Raw genomic sequence first — 12,595 nt, forward strand, 5'->3', positions numbered from 1 at the left:
GGACACGTTTCGGATGCACAGTTGGAAGCAGTGATCGTTAGCGTCGGATGAGAGTACACTTCCGGGACAGAGTAGAACTTTGATTTGATTTTGCACATAATGTTGTTTGCACTTGAACTAAATAAAGAAATATATTATTTTGTTTATTTTATTTCAACTTTTGTAAATTTTAGGAAGAAGTTCATTAAAAGCTCATGCTTACATCATGCATGCAAAGAGTTATAATAAAACATTTCAAAATGCATGTGAAACTCGTTTAAATAAGTCTGTTTGTTCATTATCGTGTCTTGTCTCGTCACGTGACCCGAGTGTATCGTCACACCCCTACTATTTGCATTTAAAAGCATAAATGAGGTCATTTTTCCTCCATACAGCCCCCAGTGATGTGCTGTACGGAGGAAATAGGACCTCATTCTTTAAGACAGAGCACAGCAGTGTTTATCATGTGCGTTATTACTGATCCCAAAAAAGTAGGATCAGTAACGTGGGTTTTTTTTTTTTTTTTCTAATCCATTTTATTTTGTTAAATTTGTTTTATGAATCTGCTCAGGCTTGTTTAATATTTGATTTTCAGTTTGATTTGGCTGTGCTGAAACACAAATCCACACACTCAGATAATCGTACACACACTCAGACCTGATGTGAGATGTGATCGTACACTCACGTCAGAATTGATAAACACCGAAACTTGCTTGAATTTGGTCAAACGCACGACTTTCGCTCGGATCTGAATGTTTGAGCGGTTGATGAATGAGGGCCAGTATCTTTATCTGATTTGAAAAAATAAAAAATAGTGCCTAGCAGCTTTCGATTTATTAAAAGTCTCAACCTGCACTGGTCCCAGTGCGGAGAATGAAAAGCTCCGGCTTTCCTTTCACAGTCATGGACAGTTTATATTTATTTAGGTTCATTGGAGTTGGTTACGTTGACAATAGAAGTGAATGTGTGTGAGTGAGTTGGTTTTTAATCTTCCCCTCAGATATTAAACCTGTGATGGGCTTTCATATTTACCAGAGTGTACCAGTGTCTCACTACCAGTCAGTATGAGGGAATCACATTAACATTCATTTCACGTTATTATTCTGTGATCTGAATACAGAAATTGGATTTTTCTCAATGACTTTTTAACTCCATTGGACATTCAGCTAAAAACGATGCTGCTAATACTACACTTGTTGCATTGTTACTTGTGAAATGGACGCTAACCAGGGTTGGGGTCGATTACATTTTTCAATTAGAATTACGTCTTCAATTATTAATTACAACTCAATTTTAATTACGGTGAGCGACCTTTTTTTATGATTACAATTTAAATTACAATTATTGTTTTTCCCCTGAAAGTCAATTACAATTTCATTTTCAATTACTAAAGTTCAATTACAATTAATCACACTTGCTGAGCCTGAAATAATTGACCTAATAAAATGTAACCTTTCTCTTGTGTTAGCTTTGGTTATGATTCATGTCTTAAATCAGCTGTAAAATACACAAAAAAATATTTCCCATCATCTTGTTAGGATGCCTTATAAATGAAAATATTGGTGTTCGTGTGTTTTTTTTTGTGGGCATCTGAGCCCTATTTGTGTCGGTATACCTCTAGATTTATTTATTTTTTAATGGTAAAATAATCCTCAAGAGAATTGACTGGTAAACTTGATATTAATCATATTTTAATAATTGTTAACTACGTATGTGTAAGCCATAGAAGTGTAACATGGTTCCCCAGTTTTAGGTTTAATTTAATTGTAATTGACAGTTTTTACATCTATCCATACCAATTACAATTACAAAGTCAATTATATGAACTCAATTACAATTCAGATATGGCTACAACAGCAATATAGTTACAATTAATTGACGTCATAATTGTAGTTAATGATCAATTACGCGATTACATTTAGAATTGACCCCAACCCTGACACTTACATTGTATTATATTGGTTAAGCACCAGCCGACCCATATGACCCTGAAGGGTAAAGTGTTACAGAAGGTGAATGAATGAGTTTCTGTGCATTAAAGCTGACTTATTATTATTATTATTATTATTATTATCTTGTTATTTTATTTAGTTTGCACATATTAGTCTAACTACTCTTATATTTACGTTTATACTTCTATTTTTTAATTTATTTTTCTTTATTCTAGTTGATTGTTATTATTTAATGTTACACTATCTGAGAGAGCACAGGTCACCAAGACAAATTCCTCGTGTGTATTCATACACTCTTGGTCAATAAAGTTGATTCTGATTCGGATTATTACATTTATTTTATTTATTTTATGCGCTCCCAGAGGATTAAATGATATGTGCCTAGTTTGATACAAACATGTGTCTCCGAAGCTTTTCCCACTCACAATCTGCTTTTTTTTTTCACCTCTGTGTCTCTCAGACCAGTGAAATCTCCTCAGACATGATTTATTATTTAAGTTAGTATTCCACTCAACCAAGCAGAGGATAAATGAAAGCAGGTCCTCTTTCTTTGATCCACTGCCCGAGACTGTATTTGTGTGTTTACTTGTTGGTTCAGGTAAAGGCAGTAGTAAAAAAAAAAAAACATCCTATTTTTCTCTCCCATAAAAAGAAAACCATGGATTCAGTTGTCAGTGTGAACTTGTGCCACCTTGTGGTTGTTACAGACTCGCACTTATGCTTAATACCACTAGACAGATTCAAATAATAGGTTTAAAATGGTATTTAGGGGATATGTGTAATTGCTGTTTGATGAACCATTTTAAAAGTACTTTCTGAAATCTGGTGAACAAACCATTTTGGGTAAAATTGTTAAAACAGTATCACTGTCATAAAATAAAATGTTTCTCGAACTCAGAGATGTGACGATTAGGGTTGGGGTCATTTGAATTTTTCAATTACAATTATGTCGTGTTCAATTACAACTCAATTATGATTACGGTGATCAGCATTTTTTCCAATTCCAATTAAAATTAATATTATTATTTTCTCCCTGAAAATCAATTACACATTCTCAATTACTAAGGAGGACCCCAGGAAGATTATCTGGCTGTAAAGCACAGCTAATGGGAATCCTAATAAACTAAACTTCAAATTAATGTAATCATAAATATAGAGCCCTTCATCAATAAGCCCATAAAACTCTTGTTAGCTTTTTAAAATACGCTAAATAATATTATTGATCATCTAATTCGTTTCTCATTGCTTGGTTACCTTGTTAAACTTCCCAATCAATGAAAATATTGTTTTTAATATTTTTGGTGTGGGCGTCTGAGCCTTTTTTCTGTCTCTATATTTTTCAATTTAAATGTTTTTAAAAATGCTAAAATGATCCTCAAGAGAACTGACAGGTAAACTTGATATGAAACATACAGTATTTTAATGATTATTAACTACATATGTGTAAGCCATAGAACTGTAACATGGTTCCCCAGTTTTGCATTTGATAAAATTTTAATTGACAGTTTTTATAGAATTTGGGGTACCTACCCCAATGTTGAAAAACACTAATATATGCCAATATTCAAAATAACATTTGTTTGTTTTGGTCAAACGAGCATAAATATTGATTATCATAAGAATGTACGTGCGTGTGGAACACTGAATTGATAATGCCATGTATATTGTTGATAAAACTGTGAAAAATATATGTTCACTGAATCAAATTGAATTAGTTTATTTCAAACATGTTAAAAAAACAACAACAAAAACATGCATGTGCAGCAAGTTTACGTGCTCAAAACGTATTAGGAAGAAGAAGATGAAGTTTAAACGTATTTAATTCTGCGTTATAAAGTTACGCATTACAGTAACAATATAACTTTTTTGGGTAATGACGTAAAGTAACGCACTACACTTAAAATATTGGTATGTTGTTTCATGTCTTTCCACTTTCACTGTTTACTGTCATTTTTTTTTTTACATTCTAATATGTTAAGCAAGGCATCCACTAATCACATATTCATACTTAGTGAGAATGCAGGAGACATCCTCACTATTGTTAATCTCTTTTTTTCTTCCGTTGACGCTAACTCCTCCTACACGGTTTGTCCGATTTTGACAATTAAGCCGAAAGTTCTCAAGATTTATGCTTGTACTTTTATAATTTGTAACTTTTAAACCTTTTAGCTTATTACATTTTTTCTTTCCCATTCATTTCTATTGGAAATTTTAGCTTTTTCAACTTTTAAGCCCTTCATCTCCTTCTTCTTTGACCATTTAACCTTTAACATGTTCAGCTACTACCTTCAACCTATTTCAACCTTTTTTAACCTTATTGCTAATGTTCAGCTTTTTATAGGTTATTGCTTAGCTAATGCTAGGTTAATTCTAGTGCTAGATTCATGCTAATGCTAATGCTGTGTTAATGCTAATGCTAGGTTAATGCAAATGCTAGGTTAATGTTATTACTAGGCTAATGCTAATGTTAGGCTAAAGCTATGTTAATGTTGATTCTATATATATATATGCTAATAATAATGCAAATGCTAAGCTAATGCAGTGTGACGCATGCCAGTACCTGCATCTTAACTTGCATTTTCTTCAGGAAATGCAATTATTCTAGTTAGTTAGATACATATTGTGCGTGTGTGTGTATATTTATATATATGTGTGTGTGTGTGTGTTTTAGACTGTAACAAGTGAGTTTCCCTGTTGAAATAATCAATCAATTCAATGTGTGTGTGTTCTCAGACTGGTACCCCAACCTTGACTGGCTCAAAGAAAGCTGCCGCATAGCTACCAGCTACAACTGGGCTGATGTAGACCTGTCCCCTTTTCAAGGTACAGCTACACACTCATCATCATCATCATCATCATCATCATCGTCTCTCGTAGACAAACACAAGCACACGCTCCATTGCATTGGCGTGAACATTTAGTTGTGGCTTTGATAAGGCTGTTTACTGCTGTGCTCATGCACTACTCATGTGTTTATTGAGCCAATCAGTTACTCTGATTAAACCATTATGATCCCTCCCATCGCTTCCATGTGCACTCTCCCCCACAGGCACATATTATAATATGCAGCGTTGTTATAGTGCAGGTCTAATAAACGTCATTACATCCTGCATCTCACACACACACACACACACACACACACACACACACACACACACACACACACACACGTATACACACACACACACACGTACACGTACACACACACACACACACACACACACACACACACACACACACACACACACACACACAGAGAGGCTGTCTTTCTCTCTCTCTCTTTACCAATTGCATGATGTGAATAATCCAATTAGATGGTGGCTCAGTAACAGCCTCTTATTACGGTCAGTGCACAAAGCAATGCAGCAACATCCACACCACGATTGATGATGACAGCGGGCCTTATAACAGCGGCTGCTGCTTCTTCTCTCTCACTTGACCTCCCTCACACTGCTGGTAATGGTAATGCAATCCTCCACCGTCTGTGGCTCAGCTCCAGAGGATCTTCTCTCTGTCACCACCAGGCACCAGGTGACAGATTGAGTTTTGATGTGTCCTTCAATCCAAAAAGTAACCAATGATCTGAAATTCCGTGGTGTTTCATGTCTAGTATCTTTTTTTTTTTTTTTTTAACATGACAGTAACACAGTTTGAGGTGAAACCTACATTAAAGTCAAACAGCATTAATGTTGTTTAAGGTTACTTTATAGTGTTCCATCATAACTGGCTATATGTTTTTGATTCCTTTATGATGTTGCCTTAAAAATGAGTGTGGGAGTCTTTTTTTAAAGTTTTTGTCACTGTAATAAGGAACGTGTCCTCTGTTGGCTTTTTTATTTACACATACAGCATTCATTTTTCTGAATATTATATTTAAAAGAGAAGAGGGCAGGATTTGTGAAAAATAAATGTTCATTTTAAGTATTTTAATGCTAATGGGTGATGAAGCGTTCAAAACCTAAAAGACTGTGTGATGCACTTTGTCTGGGCTCGAATTTCCCACATAATTTTGCAGACGTAACGTCAAATGACGCAGGTGCGAGTTATCGACGGCATCGAGCGACGTCCACTCTGCTGGAGATAAGAAGAAGAAGAAGAAGACGGTTTGTAGACTGAAAGAAGACAAACCAAACTACTGAATATTTGAGCTAAAAGGGAACAGAGACCTGAACGTCTTAACGGTTGAGCAATGCAAATACTGAGGATAAAAAAAAGCACTGGGAGAACATGTAAATCACACAGAAAGGTGGATTGAATCGTTAGGGCTGTCAGTTACCTAGTTACCATGGTAACAGCGGTGATCACATGCAGCTGTGTGTTGATTGTGTGATCGATGACAATGCAGAAATTAGGCTTTTACAGCCAGGAGGAACTTGTGTAAAACGCATCACAACTGAAAAACTGTGTAATTTACAGAAAAACTTCAATACTTCAGCAGAGGCATGTGAACAGTCACGTGAACAGTGATCAGATAAATATCCGTGTCACCGTTGGAGCGATCGGGCCGCATTTTTACGTCCGACCCAAACCCAACAGGCATTCAGATATTTATATCTGACCTGAATGTTTTGATTTTACAAATGACATATTTATGATTGTTTTAGTGATAAGCACGCTTTTTTTTTAAACAAACAACTGTTAATGTCAACATCAGGTCAGCGCACTGGGCAACAAGCGCACGACAAACACAAACACGGGCCCAAGAGACCCAGTGAATCTATTTACATAATCCAGGTATCAAATCTAAGGATAATCCATGTTCTTGTGCAGAAAAAGGATTGTGGCTTCTATAGCTGTCGTCCTCTGCTCCATAGTCCTACACTAATGGCCGTCATGTCATTATGGTGTCTGATTTCTTGATTAAATGTGCTGAAATTCCTTTTTATGACACAGAACTTAGTGCTGAGCAATAAGATCTATCCCAAGAACTTTAAAACTTAAACTGGAAGCACATCTTTAGCATCATTCGCACGGTATTAGCTTTACCTAGGGACCACATGTAATAAATAAATGACCCCCCAACGCCTGCTTTTTATGTGACGCATTAGCACGGGATAACTGAAGCCTGAGCGTTTGCTGAAATTTACGGACATCTGAAAACGTGAAACAGTGTGTGTTCGGATCTTTGGTGTCAGAACTGTCTGTGAGTTGATGTTAAAACAACTTTTGACCACAGCTCAGTGCTGTGTTACAGCTAGCGCTAGCCAGCTGGATTAAATAGAAAGCTACAAACAGAAGAAAAAAAGATTCTTACCACACAGTGGAAAGCACGACATGATCTACCATTTGCTTTTCATATCGCTCCTTCTTTTCAGCCTTCTCTTTTTGTTGCCGTACGTTACCGGCCGGTAAGGTTTTGCTGGCCTGGGAACCAATAGGTTTTCTAAACACGCCAATGCAGCCTCCATTCTTCGCCAAAAGTAAATAAACATGCGTCCCGTTGTCACGGTCTGAGTTTACCTTGTACTGAGATCGATTATGAGCATATATGCTACCGGAAAATACATTTTTGCTAAAAGAAAAATAATTCAGTTTTCTTTATTTTTGTTTTCAAAGTGAATGGACTTGTGTTTTATTAGTTCTTTGGATTAGGATAGGGTTAGGGTTGCATGCGCGTGCATGTGCATATATGCTCATAATCGATCTCAGTATGAGGTAAACTCATACCGTGACACCGGAAACAAAACAACGCGTAATCACGCATCAGATCCCGCCCATTTCTGTCCAAATCACAGAGAGGCCTATTGACATTGGATTAGTATTATCACAAGACCTCGTAGTTCAGAAAAATATAGTAGGTCATTTGCTGGGGTATTTTAACTTTACAAATTACTGACATGGCCGATTCGCACGGGATTAACATCACAGACATTCTCCGCAATTATTACAAATCGCATGTGGTCCCTAGGTAAAACTAATCCTGTACGAATAGTGCTTTTGTCAATCCATTCTAAATTTACTTTATTGGTGTACAGAGTAAAACACTACAAAATGTCACTGAGCAGTAATTTCAGGACCTATTACTGTATGTGAGGTAGATTTTCCACTGAATCGATGCATCTTCTGTTCATCAGGACTTAAAGAGAGCATGCGACAAGCTGAGCTCAACAACTGGACCCTGGATGGGCCCCAGATGGCCGACCTGTGTTCATCTATTAACCAGTTCTTCACTGCCACTGGGGTCATCGTCCCACAGAGCGCCACCCACCCACAACCTCAGGTCCAACATCAGACGCCAGCGTCCGTGTCGCAGCATCCAGCCCAACCACATGGAGCCATGCACCCCAAGCACAGCCATCACAGTCAGCATGGTCAACACAACCATCACATCAGCACAGGTCAGTCCTCCAGCTGTACATTAGTATAATCAGGAGTGCGCGTACTGTAAGTCCATTACCAATGTGCAGTAGCTGAAGTGTTGAAACACACATTTGCCGATTTTCTTTTTTTTTTAAATTTGTGATATTAATTTCTCATACAAATATAATGTCAATGTTAAATTTAAATGTTAATTATTAAATCTAAGTTAATATGTTTAATATTAAATCAAAATCTTAAATGTAAATCTTAAATGTTAAATATAAATCTAAATGTGAAATATAAATCTAAATAATCATATTGTATATATAACATACCACAACCCATACACCAAATCTGCAGCACTTTAAAACATTGGTCACAATGATTTAGTGAAAATAAAGAATTAAAGATGGTAATTTAAAAGTAAAACGTGATCAGGTGCAACAGTATTTAATTCTACTAACTACATATGTCTTTAATATTTATCTTTATGGTGGAAAGTAAATCAGATTTTAGATGGAGCTCATTGGTGACTACAGTTCATAAGAGCACCTCACATGGTCCATGTGGCCCTGTTCTAGAGGGGTCATCTTATGATAGAGAGGTTGTCGGTTTGATCCCAAGGCTATACCTATTTATGTGTCCTTGTGTAAAACACTAAAACAACTCCTAAGTTTCTCCCAAGGGTCAACTCGCGCATTTCATTGGAGTGTGAGTGTCAATCGGCTGATATTGTAAAGCACTTTGTAACTACTTCATTATAAATCAAGGCCGTTTAACATTTACAATCTGCTCAGAACTGCCTGGCCTGCCTGACTATAATTTCATTTCATTTTCAGATATTTTTACATTTAGTTGTCAGTAATTTCTTTGGATAGCTTCATATTCTCTGAGGCTGTAAAAAAAAACAGACATTTACCGGTAGTGCTCATGGTTCTTTTCTTTTTTTGGTGTAAATCCAATTACATGTTATGGTATCCACACATTACTGTTGTTCTTCCTCTGAATTTGTTTTGGAAAACACTAAGTAACAACGTTAAAGGTACCCCGCTAAGCACCAGACCAACTAAAAGTTATGTGCACCCCTAGGGCTTGACGATATGAACCAAAACTCATATCTCAATATGTTTTGTCAAAATGGCGATATAGGATATAAATCTGGATATTTTTAACTCAAAGTCTTAACAAAAAGACAATTCTGGGTTAAATTTGCTGATGAAAAATGCCAAGCAAAAAAGCACACAAGCATATTTTTTAACAAACAGCAGCACAACACGTGGCATTTTTTGCCTTTTCTCGTCTAAGGGACAGCACGTGTGAGTGAGTTCTGTAGTGTGGCTTGTTTAGTGGTAGATCTGGGTTAGGACGCACACAGAAATCAATGTAACTGAGCTTTTAATGCTGTTCTGAGAAGCAACGAAAGCAGTTACTCCTAATAACGAGTTTTTGAATACAAAATAAGCTATAAAAATACATCAGAAATATGGAGAATTTGTAAAGAAGAACACTGTTTGACTGTACTCTATGAATAATATTAAATACTTGTTTGATGTCATTTGTAGTGTGTGATTGCATAAATCAAAATAAGTACAAAAAAAAGAGGCAATATTGCCATTTTCTATATCGGCAAAATGGAAAACTCAATATATCTTGAATCACGATATATTGCCCAGCTCTGTGCACCACTTAGTATAGTGATTTATCTAATCTTGATTTTCATAGTCATTCCTTTTTAAGTTTAGTTAAAGTTTATTTGATTATGGTGAGCAGATAGGGTTGTACAGGTTGTTGATTTTGTAAAAAAATAAAAAATAAAAATAATGTTTGGCTGTTTGAGATTAAACTAATCTTTAAAATAGAAAAGTTAGCTATGTGGCCTTGATGGTTGTTCTTAACAACATTGCAAAGGGACATTTCTGCATTTATTTGCTGTTTTGCATCTGCATCTCAGGCCTTGAAACTGAATCCCTTGCTCACTGTGCCTTTGTTGGCCCATTATGCAGTTACAAGGGAATTACGGGTGACGTTAGTTTTATGGCAGCTGGTGTGCAGACATGAGTACGAGGGGATAGATCTCCAGCGGGGAAAGCCGCGGAATGGCAGAAGATTCTGTAGGCTTTTCTCAGGCTTAGCAGTGAGGATATGGCACTAAACTAGTGCCGGCACATGATAACGGTTCATGTTCTGCAGAGACAAACGCACACGTGTGTGAACGTGGGGATTCTAATAAACAGTCATTGCCCTTTGTTCGTCCTCCCACAGGGAACTTATACATTGACTCCAGGCAGAGCATTTCTTCACTGATGGGTCCTCCAGGATACCCTCACATGCCCCCCATGAGTAACACTGCCCCCACTATGACAGGTAAGCCCCTCTTTAACCTAAGGACCCCTCAGAAACCTGTGTGTGTGGACAACACTGAATCAATATTACCATGTATACTGTTGATAGAACTGTGAAAAATGCATGTTAACTAAATCAAATTTAAATTAATTTATCAATCCAAACTTGTTAAAAAACAACAAAAACAGAGATAGTCATCATAAACAAAATACTATGTGTCACCTTTGTGTGTAAAAAAACAAAACAAGGACTGTTAAAAATGTCTTGCATGTGCAGCAAGAGAAGAAAAATTTAAACTTTTAATCCTATCATTATTTACATCATAATCTCTAATCAAGCTTTTGAATTTACCCGTAATAATATTTACCTCAATAACCATCTATTCAGTTTATATAATATATCAACTATAGAAAATTATAGGCTATATATGGACACAATATATTTCTCATGTATTCAATTTCTATACATAGAATACCTCCAAATTCAGTGTATCCATATTTTTCTAGCCATTATCTTATCATCTTGAGTTAGAATTATAGATGTATGTGCTGTTTGTTCAATATAGGATCCATCTATCCATCTATCTATCTATCATCTATCCATCTATCTATCTATCATCTATCCATCTATCTATCTATCTATCTATCCAACTATCTATCTGGTACTAGCTGCTCTGCTAACACCGAAGTCTGCTGGAAGTCACTCAAAGATGAACATTTTGAACTTTTTAAGCGACTTCGAGTGATGCTGTGTCATGACATGCAATCAGCAAGGAGTTTCTCCCTAGGTCACTCCCAAATACCTGCAAAATCTGACCTTTAAAGGTTAAAATTTTCAGGTATTTGTTTTATGCTTTAGGTCAGGGACCTGCTGTCTGTGCAGGTTGAAAAGGAATATTTCCTTTAAAACCAGTGACAAACAGATGCTGGTGCTTCTTCATTGTCTGTCCATTGTGAAGAGGTTTTTTTTTTTTCAGTTTTGAAACACTGATGTTTCTTCAGGTCATCACAGCCATCTGAGTCAGCAGCAGCAGCAGCAACACGGCCTACCACCAGGACACTTTCAGGTGAGACGTATGCTCGCTGGAGATGACATCCAGGATGACTTTGACTGGGACTCCATCGTTTAAACTCACTCAGTCAGGACTGAAAATGGGAAGAAGAGACAGAAAAGGTGATGATGATTAAGATGATGATGATGATGATGATGATGGCATTCAGGAGAGGCACTGGCTGATCTACTGTTTGAACAAATCATCAATGATCCAAATGGGAAACGAGCAAAGTCATTTTTGTTTTTTCAAAAAGCTTTTGATTTGAATGACAATCATTAAAATTGACTCTAGTAAGAATGTGAACACGTGCTGCCCACAGCACAGGACGTTTGGAGCTCTTGAACTGGTGCCATGTTTCCCTCTCCCAGTGCCAACAGGGATTAGAGTTTGTCAAAGTGTTGTTAAATCGTCTGTGAATTGTTGCCTTTTATTACGTTAAGCAGTTTCCTGTTAACGTTTATGTCCACAGGTTTTCCCTTTTCTCTGACTGTATTTATGTCCTTTCTGAACTTTGCACGAAGAAAAGTCTCACTTTCTTTTTTTTCTTTCATGTTGAGAGGGTTTCTATTTCAAAGCCTCCTTTATCTTTGTTCACTCTTGTGTGCAGTACAGCTCCATCTGCTGGCTTAAAGAGGCACTTTTTTCTCTCTCCCACTCCTTCAAAAAAAGATCTATGCATCACAATCTGTATCTCTTCACACAGACAACACTGATTCAGTTCTACGGTGTGTGCGAGTCACAAGCACCACTGCCTGTTGGTCCAAATGTGTGTGAGCGTTCCTCTTTGTTATTCTATGCTGTCAGTGTTAAAGGGATCCTCCAATGTTTACAAATGTGTCCTAAAACCTTTGATATGTCCTTATTTGAAGATCTATGCCTAACAAAACGCATTATTTTGCACCATATTCTATTTATTAACTTTTAAAAATGGGACTACTTTATTGTATTTAGAACCTGTATGCCGCCA

At 36.6% G+C, this 12,595-nt stretch overlaps 1 protein-coding gene across 2 annotated transcripts in view; it reads left to right on the forward strand.

Moving 5' to 3' along the window:
• LOC114467550 (forkhead box protein J3-like) overlaps positions 1-12,270 on the forward strand; it is a 119,374-nt gene extending 107,104 nt beyond the window's left edge. For both annotated transcript variants that reach the window (XM_028453938.1, XM_028453939.1), the window contains 4 exons: positions 4,665-4,754; positions 8,006-8,269; positions 10,494-10,595; positions 11,576-12,270. In XM_028453938.1, coding sequence (XP_028309739.1) covers positions 4,665-4,754; positions 8,006-8,269; positions 10,494-10,595; positions 11,576-11,703 — 584 coding nt within the window. In that variant the 3' untranslated portion in view covers positions 11,704-12,270. The remainder of the gene's footprint in view (positions 1-4,664; positions 4,755-8,005; positions 8,270-10,493; positions 10,596-11,575) is intronic.
• The last annotated feature ends 325 nt before the right edge of the window (positions 12,271-12,595 follow it).

This window comes from Gouania willdenowi, chromosome 7 (assembly GCF_900634775.1).
Source record: "Gouania willdenowi chromosome 7, fGouWil2.1, whole genome shotgun sequence".
Taxonomy (NCBI): Eukaryota; Metazoa; Chordata; class Actinopteri; order Blenniiformes; family Gobiesocidae; genus Gouania; species Gouania willdenowi.